The sequence below is a fragment of the Anomalospiza imberbis genome, chromosome 1, assembly GCF_031753505.1.
Source record: "Anomalospiza imberbis isolate Cuckoo-Finch-1a 21T00152 chromosome 1, ASM3175350v1, whole genome shotgun sequence".
NCBI lineage: Eukaryota > Metazoa > Chordata > Aves > Passeriformes > Viduidae > Anomalospiza > Anomalospiza imberbis.
The window spans coordinates 127,899,737-127,912,769 of NC_089681.1; the positions used below are offsets into that span (position 1 = coordinate 127,899,737).

Sequence of the window (13,033 nt, forward strand, 5' to 3'; positions counted from 1 at the left end):
AGCATCCACAGCACTTTTATTTAATGTTTAAATTACTTCATATTTTTACATAACCTGAAAAGAAAATATATTTATCCCACATACAGTAATAGTAAACAAGTGCATTATTTCAAACATTAAAAATAAATCTTTTAACCAAGTCTGTACAACAGATAAATAGAGTTGTATCTACAACAGTTATGTTGTGAAGAACAAAACAAAAATGATCTCTCAAGCTCACAGTTCCCTGTTGCTCATAATACTGGCATAGATGAAGGGTATGCTTGCTATTCCCCACTATGGTATCCACCTACACTCTTTCCTTCAGTCACTCAAATTTATTGATCAATGAGGTTAAATTCCCAAGCACTGGAAGTAATATGCACACAGAACAAACAGCTGAGTATCTTTCCAGTATCTTGAAAACAGCTGGCAGGCTTAGTAAAACTGCTGAATCTGGGGGAAGTCAATTATTTCTTTTTTGTTTTTTATGATGAATGACTGCTCATTCTTTAAAAGAAACTGTTCTCCACCACACACAAAAAAATAAAAATTGAAGTAATTGTTTTCATAAATTTGTTTTGCATTCATTCATGGCTGCAAGATTGAATTCAATGTTTTACCTGGGATAAGAACAAAAACATGCATGCGACAGTATATATGGTACAAATTAGGATTCATTTTGTTCATAATCATACATAATTGCACATATGCTTGGAAAAGAATATTGCTCTCATGTTTTTGACTGCTAACAAATAATCAGAAGAATAATAAAATGAAAAAGCAACTAGAGGTCAAACTATTACTTGATCCAAACCCACAACCAACCAAGAAATGTCCATAACTTCACTGATTAGTAGAATGTAAACAACAGCTTGCCACTGCAACACTGCAGGACTGTTTATTTCAATTATAAGGCTTTTGCTAAAGGGAAAAATTAGTAAGAAAGATTGGGCACTCCTGAAAAGAATGGGAATAAGTTTTCTCCAAACAGCTCCAACCTCATTCACTTGTAATTCTAAGACTCAACCATCTGCATGCAACAAAGTTGACCACTCAATCCCTGCTCCTCATGATACCAACAGACTGACTTGCATCCTCTTAAATGAAAATGTTATTACAGCATAGAATATGGCATTAGTTCCCTAGAGAGACCTAATTCAAGGTCACCTACAAACACAGGGAGAGGGTCAAAGATCACCGTTCCCATAAGATCTAATGGAGTAGATCTGATGGGATTCCATCTGACTGAAAAAAGTTGAAAGTCTTCCAAAAATTTCCCATCTTGAACTGAGTCTCTGAAAATGATTCATTTGTTTGTTCACTGGGACTGTACACAGAACTACACACAGTTAAATGAATTCGTGAAAAATTTATGAAAAAGCAAATGATTTTAGGAAGAAAACCCAAATTCTCTTTATAGAAAAATTTTGTCTCAGAATTCACCGTGTTTGCTAAACATATCTTAAATTTCTAAAAAAAAACCCTCATAAAACATCATGTAAACTTGTATATAATCTTCAACCACTGAACTGATGAGTACTTCTTACTTCCACGTATCAAGGGTTTCATATAACATGTATTACTATTTCCACCCCAAACACTAATTTCTAACCAGCAAGTTACCGCTGTGTTCAGAGCACTGCCCTGGTCCTGCTGCCTCGGCGGCAGTTCCAGAGGCTCCTGGCGGTGGTTCCAGAGGCTCCTGGCGGCGGTTCCAGAGGCTCCCGGCGGCGCCGGGCGTGCTCTTGCCGAGGACGAGGACGGCAGCGCGTGCTCCGCGTGGCGGGCGCTGGAACAGCAGGAACAGCGCAGCTCCTCGCCCTGGGCTCGCCAGCGCCGGCTGAATCCCACGATGTGCCCATGATACTGCTCAACCACTGCGCTGCTTTGTGTCTCCTTTCAACAGATATGTAAACAGAAACAAACATCCAGTAGAAAAGACTCATTTTCACATGCAATTCTGTACAGTGCACTCTTGTTTCTCAGATTATTTGAGAAGGCTATTTCCACACAAAATATGTACAGTTCCACTATATACATTTTCCACACGCTTAATTTAAATGTCTTCTTGTACCTCCAGTTGAGAATTTTTGTTCAGGCAGACACAAAGTAAACCTGAAGAAAGTTTCCAAGTTAATGCCTTGACGGATCTTGCATTGCTGAGAAGAAGTGTAGTCCAGAAAAAAATCCAGCTATGCATAGCAACCTTTTCAGCAGAGTTGAGTTATCTTTAGGAACCACAATCTGTGCTAGATCATTAGTGATCTGAGAAATCTCATGTGCCACGCACACAAATATGAAAGTGCTGACAAGAACATTAAACATTGGATATCCAGGAATGAGCACCAAGATCCCCTTTGTGTCTGCTGCCAGCCAAATATGGTATTGGCAAATGAAGAGCTAAAAGAAAAAAAAAAGTGTTTAACAATACTTATATATGTAAATATTTTTACTTACCAAAAAAACCATATAATTGTTACTATTGCATCAACTGACACACTTCTGCTTAAGTTAGAAGCTGTTTTCCACATGTCTTTGTTACAAAACAAAACCATGACCTTGTTAAATCACAGTGGGTTTGCTTGGCCCTTAACCAAATACAGGCTCAGTGGAGCATTAGATACATTCCATCAGAGCAGGGAAGAATCTGCCTCCCTCAGTTACTGTCTTTCTGGTGAGGGTCTGAACTGACATGCCTGCAAATAAGAGAGAATGCTTCACCTGCTGATGAATGCACAGCTCCCTGGAGCTAATCAGCACCTAAAGCCCACCCAGAACTGGAAATGTGAAATGTGATCCTTTAAAAAACCCACAAGATCCTGTACTCCATATACACTGTATTGCAATGAGCTTCTCCTAGAAATGTATTTTAGTAATACAATAAAATGCCACATTTACTATCACTAAACAGCAAATGGGAAGCAAGAGAATTCCTACTGTTTCAAAATATACACTCAATGGAACAAGGTAACACTTGCATTAAGAAGGGGTTTATTTTACATTTCTTTATTAGTCTCAAAAAGCTTTCTATGGCAAACACATTTGTAAGTGTACTTACACTAGTAAGTATAATTAATGCAAATTCTCCAACTGGACTAAATTTTTATCTTCCAACTGCATAAACCTCACATAAACCTCGAGCATTTAATCCCCGCTCTCACATACTTAAAGTACCCCACCCCCTAAACAGCACAAGAATTAAGCTTGCTACTGTGACACTGCTATTTCAGCCACAAATTTTATGTGCAACCAAAGCTATAATGCTAAAAGAGGTCAAACATGAGGGTATTTAGTAAGTCAGTAAATGTTTTCTCTATGTTATGGTCCAATCTAGACAATAACACCACCTTACATTTCTAAGTTTTAATTCACTGTACTTCTGGTCATTCTACTTACCTCTAAAGAAATTTTGCCGAACCAGGCGAAGAATGAGCTATACACAGATCGGACATATCCAGGAATGTTCCTGATGAGGATGAAAGCTAAAATCTTTGTTTTTTTTTTTTTTTTTTTTTAAAAGTAAAACAAAGAAAGTGACTGTGGATGACAAGCCAAACAAACATATAAAAGGTATATCCATTTTCACTGCACTAAGTGAAGTGCATCATGCATTAAAATTTCTTTAAAAGCTAATAAGAAAGCAAACAAAAAATCAAACAAAAAACAAACAAAAATCCATGTAGTTTATACTTTACAAAGTAGGTATGGAAAGTAAAAATACTGTACACAAATGCTTACAGCATAGAAGGTCACATTTACATCTCCAGTAGAATCACAGCCTTGATGCTGACAGGTGTTACTACATGCCTCCCAGGCATGGTCACAAAACATGTTACACCATGCCAGCCTAAAATAAAGGTGGCCACAAATTTGAGTTAACCCTCAGTTTTTAAAGAGAGGGTGTCAAGATGGACAAAATAATATTAAAAATTAAGTCACTCTTGCTGCCCCTCAAGAGAGAAGGACAAAATAATGAGAGAAGAAACAGCACAGAATGTGACAGCTGGGGTATAGTGGGGCAGGGGACATGGCAAGAGGAACATCTAAATTTAAGAAAACCACATGCATGGCTCTGTGGCCCACCTCTTCTCTGCCTGGAAGTGACTACAGGGTGCCATAGGTTGCTTCCTACACTAATACCTCCTAAATACTCCTGCTTTTCTACACCTTTCTTCTCTTCCACAGCTTTCTTCTTTGCCACTGCTATGCAAATAGTCAAAAGTTGGGTTTTGACACAAATGGTGCCTATGAAACCTACACTAAGGACATCCACATAAATCAAAACCACAATCACAGTGTGCAGTTTCAGTGCTTAAAGGCAATGAAAAACTGACTAATGCTGCTTAACTCTTTTTCACTTTCAGATACGGGAATGAAGCTCAATATCTGACATTCCACGCAAAAGCACGAATATATTTTAAAACAAATTTTAAAAAAGCTCAAATAAGAACAGACTAGATTCTATCACAGTACTCAAAAGGACTAATAATTACCTGCACCACAGAAACAGAAGGATGTAGCTCATTGCACTCTGTCTTGTTTTTGCAGCTACTAGCCCAAATAGAGTAGGTCTAAAAGATATTAAAAATTTAGTCTGTGTAGCAATTATATGTACATACAAAAATGAAATAGTATGATATTTTGAATTGTTTTAGCATTAGTTGGTTCACTAAGATGCAGGACACTAACAGAAAAAAACTACATGACTTAACCTTCCTGTTTCGCTCAAATTCTTCTTTGTAGCTAATGAATACATATCTGATAAGTAATTCTTAATACAACTTTTTTCATCAAAAATAGACAAACAATCAAGTGTGGAGATAAGAGCTGTGTTATCTACCATGTTATTTTTATGATGTTATTTTTATTTTTATGATCCAATTTTCTTTTAAGCTTTGAAATAAACTGGAAGAGTAATGATGTTTTCATCTACATCTGACAGAACAGAAAATATTTTATAGAGTAGATAGGTAGGGCTGTACAGAAAAACCCAGCTGAAATATCTCCAGATAAAGATTTGATTTTTCAAGGTTTGTTAGATATTACTGTCTAAACAACAACTTCAGAAAACTTATTTTTCAGATATTTACAAACCTGATTATACTAGGTTATAATAGATACTTACCAAAAAGGACACAATTGAAATAAATAATAAAACATTTGAAACTCTGTTTGAGAAAAGAGGATCTCCTTTTCCTTCTGATATCATCTGATGTTTCTGCAGTGCCAGATAAATAAAAGCAAACAGCATCCCATGAAAAACCACCTGCAAAAGACAAACAGAATGCAATTAATATTTCATGGCTTTTACAAGTATTTCAGGTATAAACTCTTAATAGAAATGCTACCAGATAAATAGTTTTAAAGCTATGTTTCAAAAGGTCCTTTCCCAGATTTACTGAAGCAAACAAAACCAAACTTTCCATACAAGATAGTCACAGACTGCATTTTTAACTCAACTCGAAACTTACAAATAAAGATCTTTTACTAATGCTTCAGAGAGCATTAAAGACAAGACAATGAAATTTCAAGAAGCTTTCAAGTATCTACTATCCCCTCTGCAATCTATGACACCACTGAAAAGGCTTTCTCTGGGGAAAAACCACAAGTCTCTGGCTTTCTCCCAAACTGGCAGGTGAAAACATTCAAGAAGCAGGACAAGTGCTTCCCTCTCTCACAGACACAATTCTTCAACAGAGTGCTTTACAATCTTATGCCAAATTCTCATCAGCTGGCAACATGAGGCCATTTCAGGCCTACACAGTGCTTGTCCTCTGTATTTATTTTGAGCTCTGCTCTTCAGCAGCACCACCCAACCCACAGTGCTCACAGAGCCCAGCAGCGAACGCGGGCTGCCAGCAGGGTGTGCTGCTGCCGGGCAGCCCCGGGGGTGACAACGCTCTGCCACCCAGACTTCGACTCCCAGAGGCCCCAGGGGGACACAGGTGGGACCGATCCTGTTCAGCACTTAAAGGCTTCCATCTTAGAAACTCCACTTCCCTTTGCCAAGAATGAAAGGAAAAAAGAGCAAAGTCTCCCTGTTCTATTCCCTCACACTGCAGGGTCAAAACTTGGAAGGAAAGCACTTTCCCAGTGGAAAATAATTTAAAAATACGTACAAGAGTAGTCTGGTTTGGGCACCAAGACCCTGATTTTAATGCTTCATAAGTTACCTTAAAAGAAATATATCCTTAATTGATACAACTTCCAAAAAGTATATTAAGAAAGCTACCACAGTAATTTTCCTTGTCTTTCAACAGCCTGAAGTGCTACAGGTGTTAAATTTTCACAGTAAAATTTTTGAGAAAAGACAGATCCAGGACAAGATACTTCATTTTTTTAAATCCAGAAGCAAATATATCAACCTCCACCTTTCAAACAAGGCTTTAAAGATTATAATGACAGACATTTGCAGAACTGAAGTGGGTGCAGCTTAATCTTTTATTAAACACTGGGGCAAACTCCTGCTTTGTCTGGAGGGAAGGAAAACAACCCTCCCTCTTCCCACAAATTAAAACATACCTTTAAAAGACAAGTAAAAATTTATGCAAATGTTACATACGTAGCGATCCAGCTTCCACCTAAACCACCATTCATAGACATTCCCATTCAGTTCAAAACACTTGGACAATGGCCAAAAGGAAAATATCTTCTCAAATGCACCCTGTAAAGGATATATATGGAAAAAGAATTAACACTACATCAACTGTATTTACTAAATTTAAATCAATAACGTCTTTAATATTATTCTACCCTTATTTCACTAGCTACATGCCACTAGAAAAACACAGGATTCCTTAGAAGTCTTTCCCCCACAAAAAATAAAAAGAAAAAAGAAAAGATAAAAAACTTCTTCACATGAGAGAGAGTTTGAGTTTTGCCTCCCCTTAGCATATTTGCACACCTTCCATTTTGTACTGCTTCTCACAGGGAGAGATCCACTAACAGGCTGTGATAAGGAATATGCATTCCACAGGTTGTGATAAGGAATATACACTCCATAGGTTGTGATAAGGAATATGCACTCCAGATAAGGAATATGCAGTCCAAGACTACAGTTCAACAGGCTGAAAACAAGTGAGGGATTAAAACCACACAACCCCCCTGTAAGATCCTCGAGAGACAAACTCTGTCCTGACTTCTGTCAGCTGCCCTTACAGCATGCAGGGAGTCGCTAATCTAGCCTGAGAACCAATCTTTTGATGTGGTATCAAAGCCAACACTAGGTCTCTAAGAGACACAGAACTTCATTATCATCATATCACCATATGCATCCTCATATGCTGGCAAAACCCAGAAACTCTAAGCACACAAAAAACCCCCACTCCAAACCCAAAAGCATAGGCCCTTGTATTTACTACATTCACAGTAGTACATTGAAAATATGTCAAACACAACAAACCAATGAGTAAGACACACAGTTGTGGGTTTTTCCAATACCCACACCAATTCAAATATGAGAAGAAATCAAAAGGTTCATTTTTTTTTCTTCTGCATTTATGATACTGGAGCAAATATACAAGTTATGAGCACATCAAAAAATAGAGACAGATAATAATATACTCTTAAGTCGTTAAGGATAAATATAGACAGGATTTACAAACCTGAGAATATGACAGAAAATATATACATATCAGTAAGCAAATCAGTTTCAGCAGTAAGCCAAAGTGCCATAGGCAGTTCCCTGAGGAAGAAATAAATTAATCATTATACTGCCATTAATGTTTCAATAGCAAACCCCAGGACACATTAAGTAATAACTGCCAATTATTTAGTGTAGCTATGCTTTGTAATAATTCATTCATAAATAAATGTTCAAATTTTGCCAGCAATATTTTATCACTATCTACATTTAAATTTTACTTTAAGCCATTAAAATAAACATTCACAGCAACTAAAAAGATATTAAGCCTAAACTAAGCCTCATGTCTAAGACAAGGACAAAATACATAAAGAAGAGAATTTAGATGTTCAAACAAAAACACTGTTTTAAAACCTCTGCTTTCCCAAACACTCTGCACAGGCAGTCCTTATTCTAGGCGAATGTAATAAAATATGTACATAAAAATGCCTGCCTTTTGTCAGGTGAAACGAGAAAGTATTATTAAACCATGAGATACCAGCTTTACTTAAAAGTTCAACTGCAGGTCATTAAGGACAAGTATCTTGTTGAAACAAGACTGAGAAACTACTCCTCAAAGCTGTCAACCAATACTAAGCTCTACCCAAACCTCAGCATTGCAATAGAGATCATCTGCCCCTCTGACCACATAAATTGGCAGCTGTAAAAAGGATCATAAACAACTGAAAGTCATCACTGAAAGATTTTGTAGTTTTATAGTACACTATTGCTCCAAAGTACACAAGAGTAATTTCTCTGTTTCTGGAAGAGAAGTGCCTTTGTGAAGAAAAAAAAGAAGATATTTGCCTTCAAGAAAGCTTGTAAAATTATTCTTTAAATGTATTTTTGCAGCATCTATTCCTGGTATATATTTGGTATATATCATGGTCATATCTTCAGGCTATAAAATGGGGGTATTCCTCCATCACTAGGGAATGAGGATTTAAGGTTCTTAAGGTTTTAGTTCTAATTTAGGCAAATTAAATAATAAGCATTTACCACATGCATTACAGCTTTTCAATGAACTGCAACACAAAAATTGGGATTTCACTTCAATTTTTATTTAAAATATTTGTACCACAAGACACACTTCTGATAGCTCATTTAATCTAAGACACTAGGATAGCAAGCCCCATGTTCTTATTTGACCAGCTAAGACAGAATTGGTGCTGAAGCTGGACAGACACCTTGGCAACACAGAACGAGAAAGTCTAAGCACTCCCTGTTCACACTGCACCCCGAGCACACAACAGACACTGCCCCAGCCCCAGCAAGCACAGACAGTGCGACCTACGGTTCTCCTTTCCATTCAGTAAAATTACAATTCTTGTAAAACACATTCCTGATGATCAAAACCTATTTAAAAGTATTCTAATCTGACTGTAAACAGAGACAGAGTTTAGTCATCAGCTGTTATATTTTTCAACTGACCTAATTCACCTACGACAAACTGTATTTCTGTGAGCAGCTGTTTAGCATATTTTGACTAACAAAGAGACTGAGATCTACTAGCGCTGCCATTTCTGTATGTTATCATTGTAATAACAAACATGTTTTATAGCAGAAAGAAAAAAAGAGATCTTACCATTTGCTTTCTTCTGGACAATTTGAGGCCATACAGCTAAGGTGGCATAAATGATCATAAACCAGACAGTGACTAATGGCACAAAATAGTAGAATTGGTAAGGTCGGTCCATCACTATGCACAGTACCACAACCAAGAAATTGAGACGAAATAAAACCTGGGGGTTGTCAGAGGAAAGAAGACAGAGGATATGTAAACTGGGAGGCAAAGCTGAGAAAGTTCCTTTAGCACTGTACAAAAATATCTATGTATTTTACATTGAAATGTGGATAAAGTAGCACAGGGAACATCAGCAGAGAAATGTAAGACTGCAGGCTGATTATGTGGTTCTGGACCTGTCCTACCCTGACCTGCTTGGGTAGAGATTGCAATAAAAATAAGGTTAACCCTATCTGATTATTTCCTAGGCTGGGGACCAAGTGCTCCATTTGCTGGATGCTGTTAATGCCTCTCTTTTTTCAGCCCCAAAAGCTACCTAGGCTAGCTCAGTTAAGGCCAGGGTAATGCCATCACCAGGCTGTAAATGTACATTTAATAAGCACAATGACCTGAGTTACAGGACAACGTAAGACCTAACAGCAATCAAAGATATGTATTAGAAAAAAATTAAAGTACTACAGCATATGCTGCAAAACTTAGGAGGAAAGCCACAAAACCAGGTATGTTGTCAGTGTTGTTATGGTGTGAAAATTATTTTTCTTTATTAATAAATGTAGGCTCCAATACACTGTCTTTGGAAGCCCACCTGGCTTATTACTTACATATTGCTATATAGTGTAAATTGCTACTGCAATGGAATCTCCATGGCTATTTATTAGAAAATACTTGTCTTGCAATTTCAGAGTGTACACACTTGCATTTTTTACATTGTAAGTATCATTTATATGGTTTAAGTTTGTATTAGATAAACAATACCAATTAAACAGCTCAGATTGCATAGACACAACAGCCATTTCTATTGTTTAAACCTTGGTTATGTGATCTGATGTCACATTATTTAGAGAGTATGGATATATTACAGATATTTTGCTATCTGACACATTTATTTATAAAAATAGTAGGCAGATATTCTTACCTGGCACACTCTGTATACACCAAAGTCCCCTTTTATCCAAAAATATGAGAAGTGCCCATAACCTGTTTGAAACAGATAGGCAGCAACCAGAACTCGAATGTGCATGTACACAGGCAAAAACTGTTGAGAAAAATAAAGTACCTTTTTTAAATGTCCAGGTAAATATTTTTGGCTTTCCTTTTCCCCCCTTTTATGTTATTTCTGCATCGCAGTAAATCAGATTTAACTAAGAAAAGAAACACTATAGTACATTGCCCTGTTTCTTACTAAGCTCTTTTGGTGTCCTAACCTCTGATGTTAAAATCAATTATTTCTATTTATTGGTCTACACTTGCCACATCCTATTACTAGTTAGGAGATACTTAAGAAGGGATCTTTGAAAGCCCACCTTCAACAGTTTCAAGCTGCCAGCAATTAAAAATAAATTAATGTAATATTTTACACAGATGAAACTTTTTTACTGGTCAAGTAACATATATAATGATTTCATCAATCAAATCTACAGTTAGAGAAAAAAACTAACTCTGCTAATACCATGTTTAAAACTACAGAAACAATAGCATTATTTAGTCATTCTATTCAGTTCTTATGCCCATTTACACTATCTTTCTTTTGAAATAACATACCCAAATAGCATTCCCCCTAAAAGCAAAAGAAATTCAAATTACTTACAGTGCTTGCTCCAGAGATATGATAAATCAAAATAACAAGTTGCATCCAGCCCTTCCATTCATCAGTCTGTTCTCTATTTAACACTTTAGTCTAATGTAAAACAAAACAAGAGTGTTGCTATTCCAAAAAGAACAAGGAACATCTACAAGATGAGGAGAAAAAATTCAAACAATAAACCAATTTATGGGTAAATGGGTCTCAACTGTAAAAGTCTTGTCTAGTGGGCACAGATTTAACATGATTTAAATTCTCTTTCAGCTGAGCTCTGATCAATTCCAGTTTGAAAGAGTGAGAATGACTAAAGTGGGGACATCCACATGGCTTCAAAAAGCCTCTGCATCTAATTCTATGCAAACATTATACTGCTTGAGGTGACATTTTTTACAGTTGAATTATACTGACTTTCAAAAATTAACCTTGAATACTTAGAGATTGGTTATTTTACATACAACCTGGAAAACAACATTTAAGTGGGATGTCAAGATGATCATTACCTCTTTGGTATTTTCAGTATAAAATACCCCCAAAACCAAGATATAGACGATTGGTATGAAGAAAGATGAATGTGTGTAAAATTTATTTTCCTTCATGAAAAGATTTGCTCTGTCACACAGATAAAAATAGGTCATGATTAGACCAAGTTTGCAAAAGCAGTGTAAGAGCATCTCTAAAGTAGAAACATTAGGTGTGCTGATGGCAGGTTTCTTCTCCTCTCCGCTTTCCAAATCAGTGCATGTTTTGTTCTTCCGATAATTATTCCGATGAATTAAGCTGATAATTAAATATCCAAAAATGGACAAAGTAAAGAAAGAGAAAGCTATCTTCTGTATCAGAGTGAGAGGAGGCTGAGGCTGGCAGCAGGAGCCATCAATGGGCTTCATTATTTTATTGCAGTAGAGATTCATAAGAATCATTGCATTCTGTAAAAAAAAAAAAAAAAGCTGTTTTGGAAATTAATTTCTAATTTTAAAAGTTACCATTTTCATCAAAAGAAATTTTCTTCTGCATCATGCACTGACATCAGACATGCAATTCTCCCTTATCACTACAAAAATAAAATCTTCCAGTTCCACGATATACCCAGTTGCATTCAACAGTCCAGTCAAAACACTTCTTCCAAACAAAAAATACTTGAATGTCCAGAGGTAAGCAAAAATGGCTAATCTTAGAGCAGAAGGGTTCTCTCTACTAGCTGCAGAAGGTCTGTAAATGAAAAACAGCTCACAAACTTGGGTTCTAAAGGGGCACAGTAATGCAACTCTCTAAAACATGACAGTGAGACTGAAACATGTGGTAAGATGACATTTAGTTCATCCTGACTTTAAACCTGCAAAGGAATTGAACCAGAAGTGACAAAATGGGAAAGCTCCTTCACAAAAAGGGCAGGCTGAAAAGCTCAGAGGGGCTCACTGCATGCATATACATATTGGTTAGTAAAAGAGAAAAATAAAGTCAGAGGCACTCCATGCAACCAGGGAGATCTATACTGTGTGTTTGTTACCTTCTTCATGCTCCCTATCAAACCAAATTTTCTGGACACATGGGGGAAATTTGAGATGTACTTCTTAGCACTGCTTTATGAGTCATTACCACCTTAACTCATTCATACACATGAAAGCATGAAGTTTACACTCAGGATCTAAAAGATCTAGTGGATTAACAGCTACTTTAAAATAGTTATGCACTAATGTATTTGCTATTATATTTTTTTAAATCCCTAGAAAACTGATTGGACTCCCACCCACTGGAATTTTCTGAACAAAATTCCCTTATGAATGCAGTCCTCATTACATCTATACTGTTTACAGTTTCAGAACATTCACTTCAGATCTTGTTTTACTATTAATACTTTTAATATTGACCAGTGATAAAAACTACTTACTGTATCTCTACTAGATTCAGGGAGATGCAGGCCATCTGCAGACTTCATGATAGTTTCTTGTGCTATCAATTTTGATACACTGAACACTTTAACTTTAGCTTTGGAATTTCGGGAGCTGCTGTTCAGAATACGAACAGCTGCTTCATTATAAGCATCTATTTTCTCATTAGTGATCATTTTCCGACTTTCACTCAGCATATCTTCATAAACAGGATC

The 13,033-nt window shown here is 36.6% G+C and overlaps 1 protein-coding gene across 2 annotated transcripts in view; it reads right to left on the minus strand.

Annotated features, from left to right (window-relative positions):
* Nucleotides 1-1,744: 1,744 nt before the first annotated feature.
* CASD1 (CAS1 domain containing 1) overlaps nucleotides 1,745-13,033 on the minus strand; it is a 28,633-nt gene continuing 17,344 nt past the window's right edge. For both annotated transcript variants that reach the window (XM_068210833.1, XM_068210834.1), the window contains exons 8-18: nucleotides 12,818-13,032; nucleotides 11,430-11,855; nucleotides 10,936-11,025; nucleotides 10,264-10,383; nucleotides 9,189-9,345; nucleotides 7,587-7,666; nucleotides 6,545-6,646; nucleotides 5,108-5,248; nucleotides 4,476-4,553; nucleotides 3,379-3,471; nucleotides 1,745-2,382 (exon numbers count right to left, since the gene is read on the minus strand). In XM_068210833.1, coding sequence (XP_068066934.1) covers nucleotides 2,116-2,382; nucleotides 3,379-3,471; nucleotides 4,476-4,553; nucleotides 5,108-5,248; nucleotides 6,545-6,646; nucleotides 7,587-7,666; nucleotides 9,189-9,345; nucleotides 10,264-10,383; nucleotides 10,936-11,025; nucleotides 11,430-11,855; nucleotides 12,818-13,032 — 1,769 coding nt within the window. In that variant the 3' untranslated portion in view covers nucleotides 1,745-2,115. The remainder of the gene's footprint in view (nucleotides 2,383-3,378; nucleotides 3,472-4,475; nucleotides 4,554-5,107; nucleotides 5,249-6,544; nucleotides 6,647-7,586; nucleotides 7,667-9,188; nucleotides 9,346-10,263; nucleotides 10,384-10,935; nucleotides 11,026-11,429; nucleotides 11,856-12,817; nucleotide 13,033) is intronic.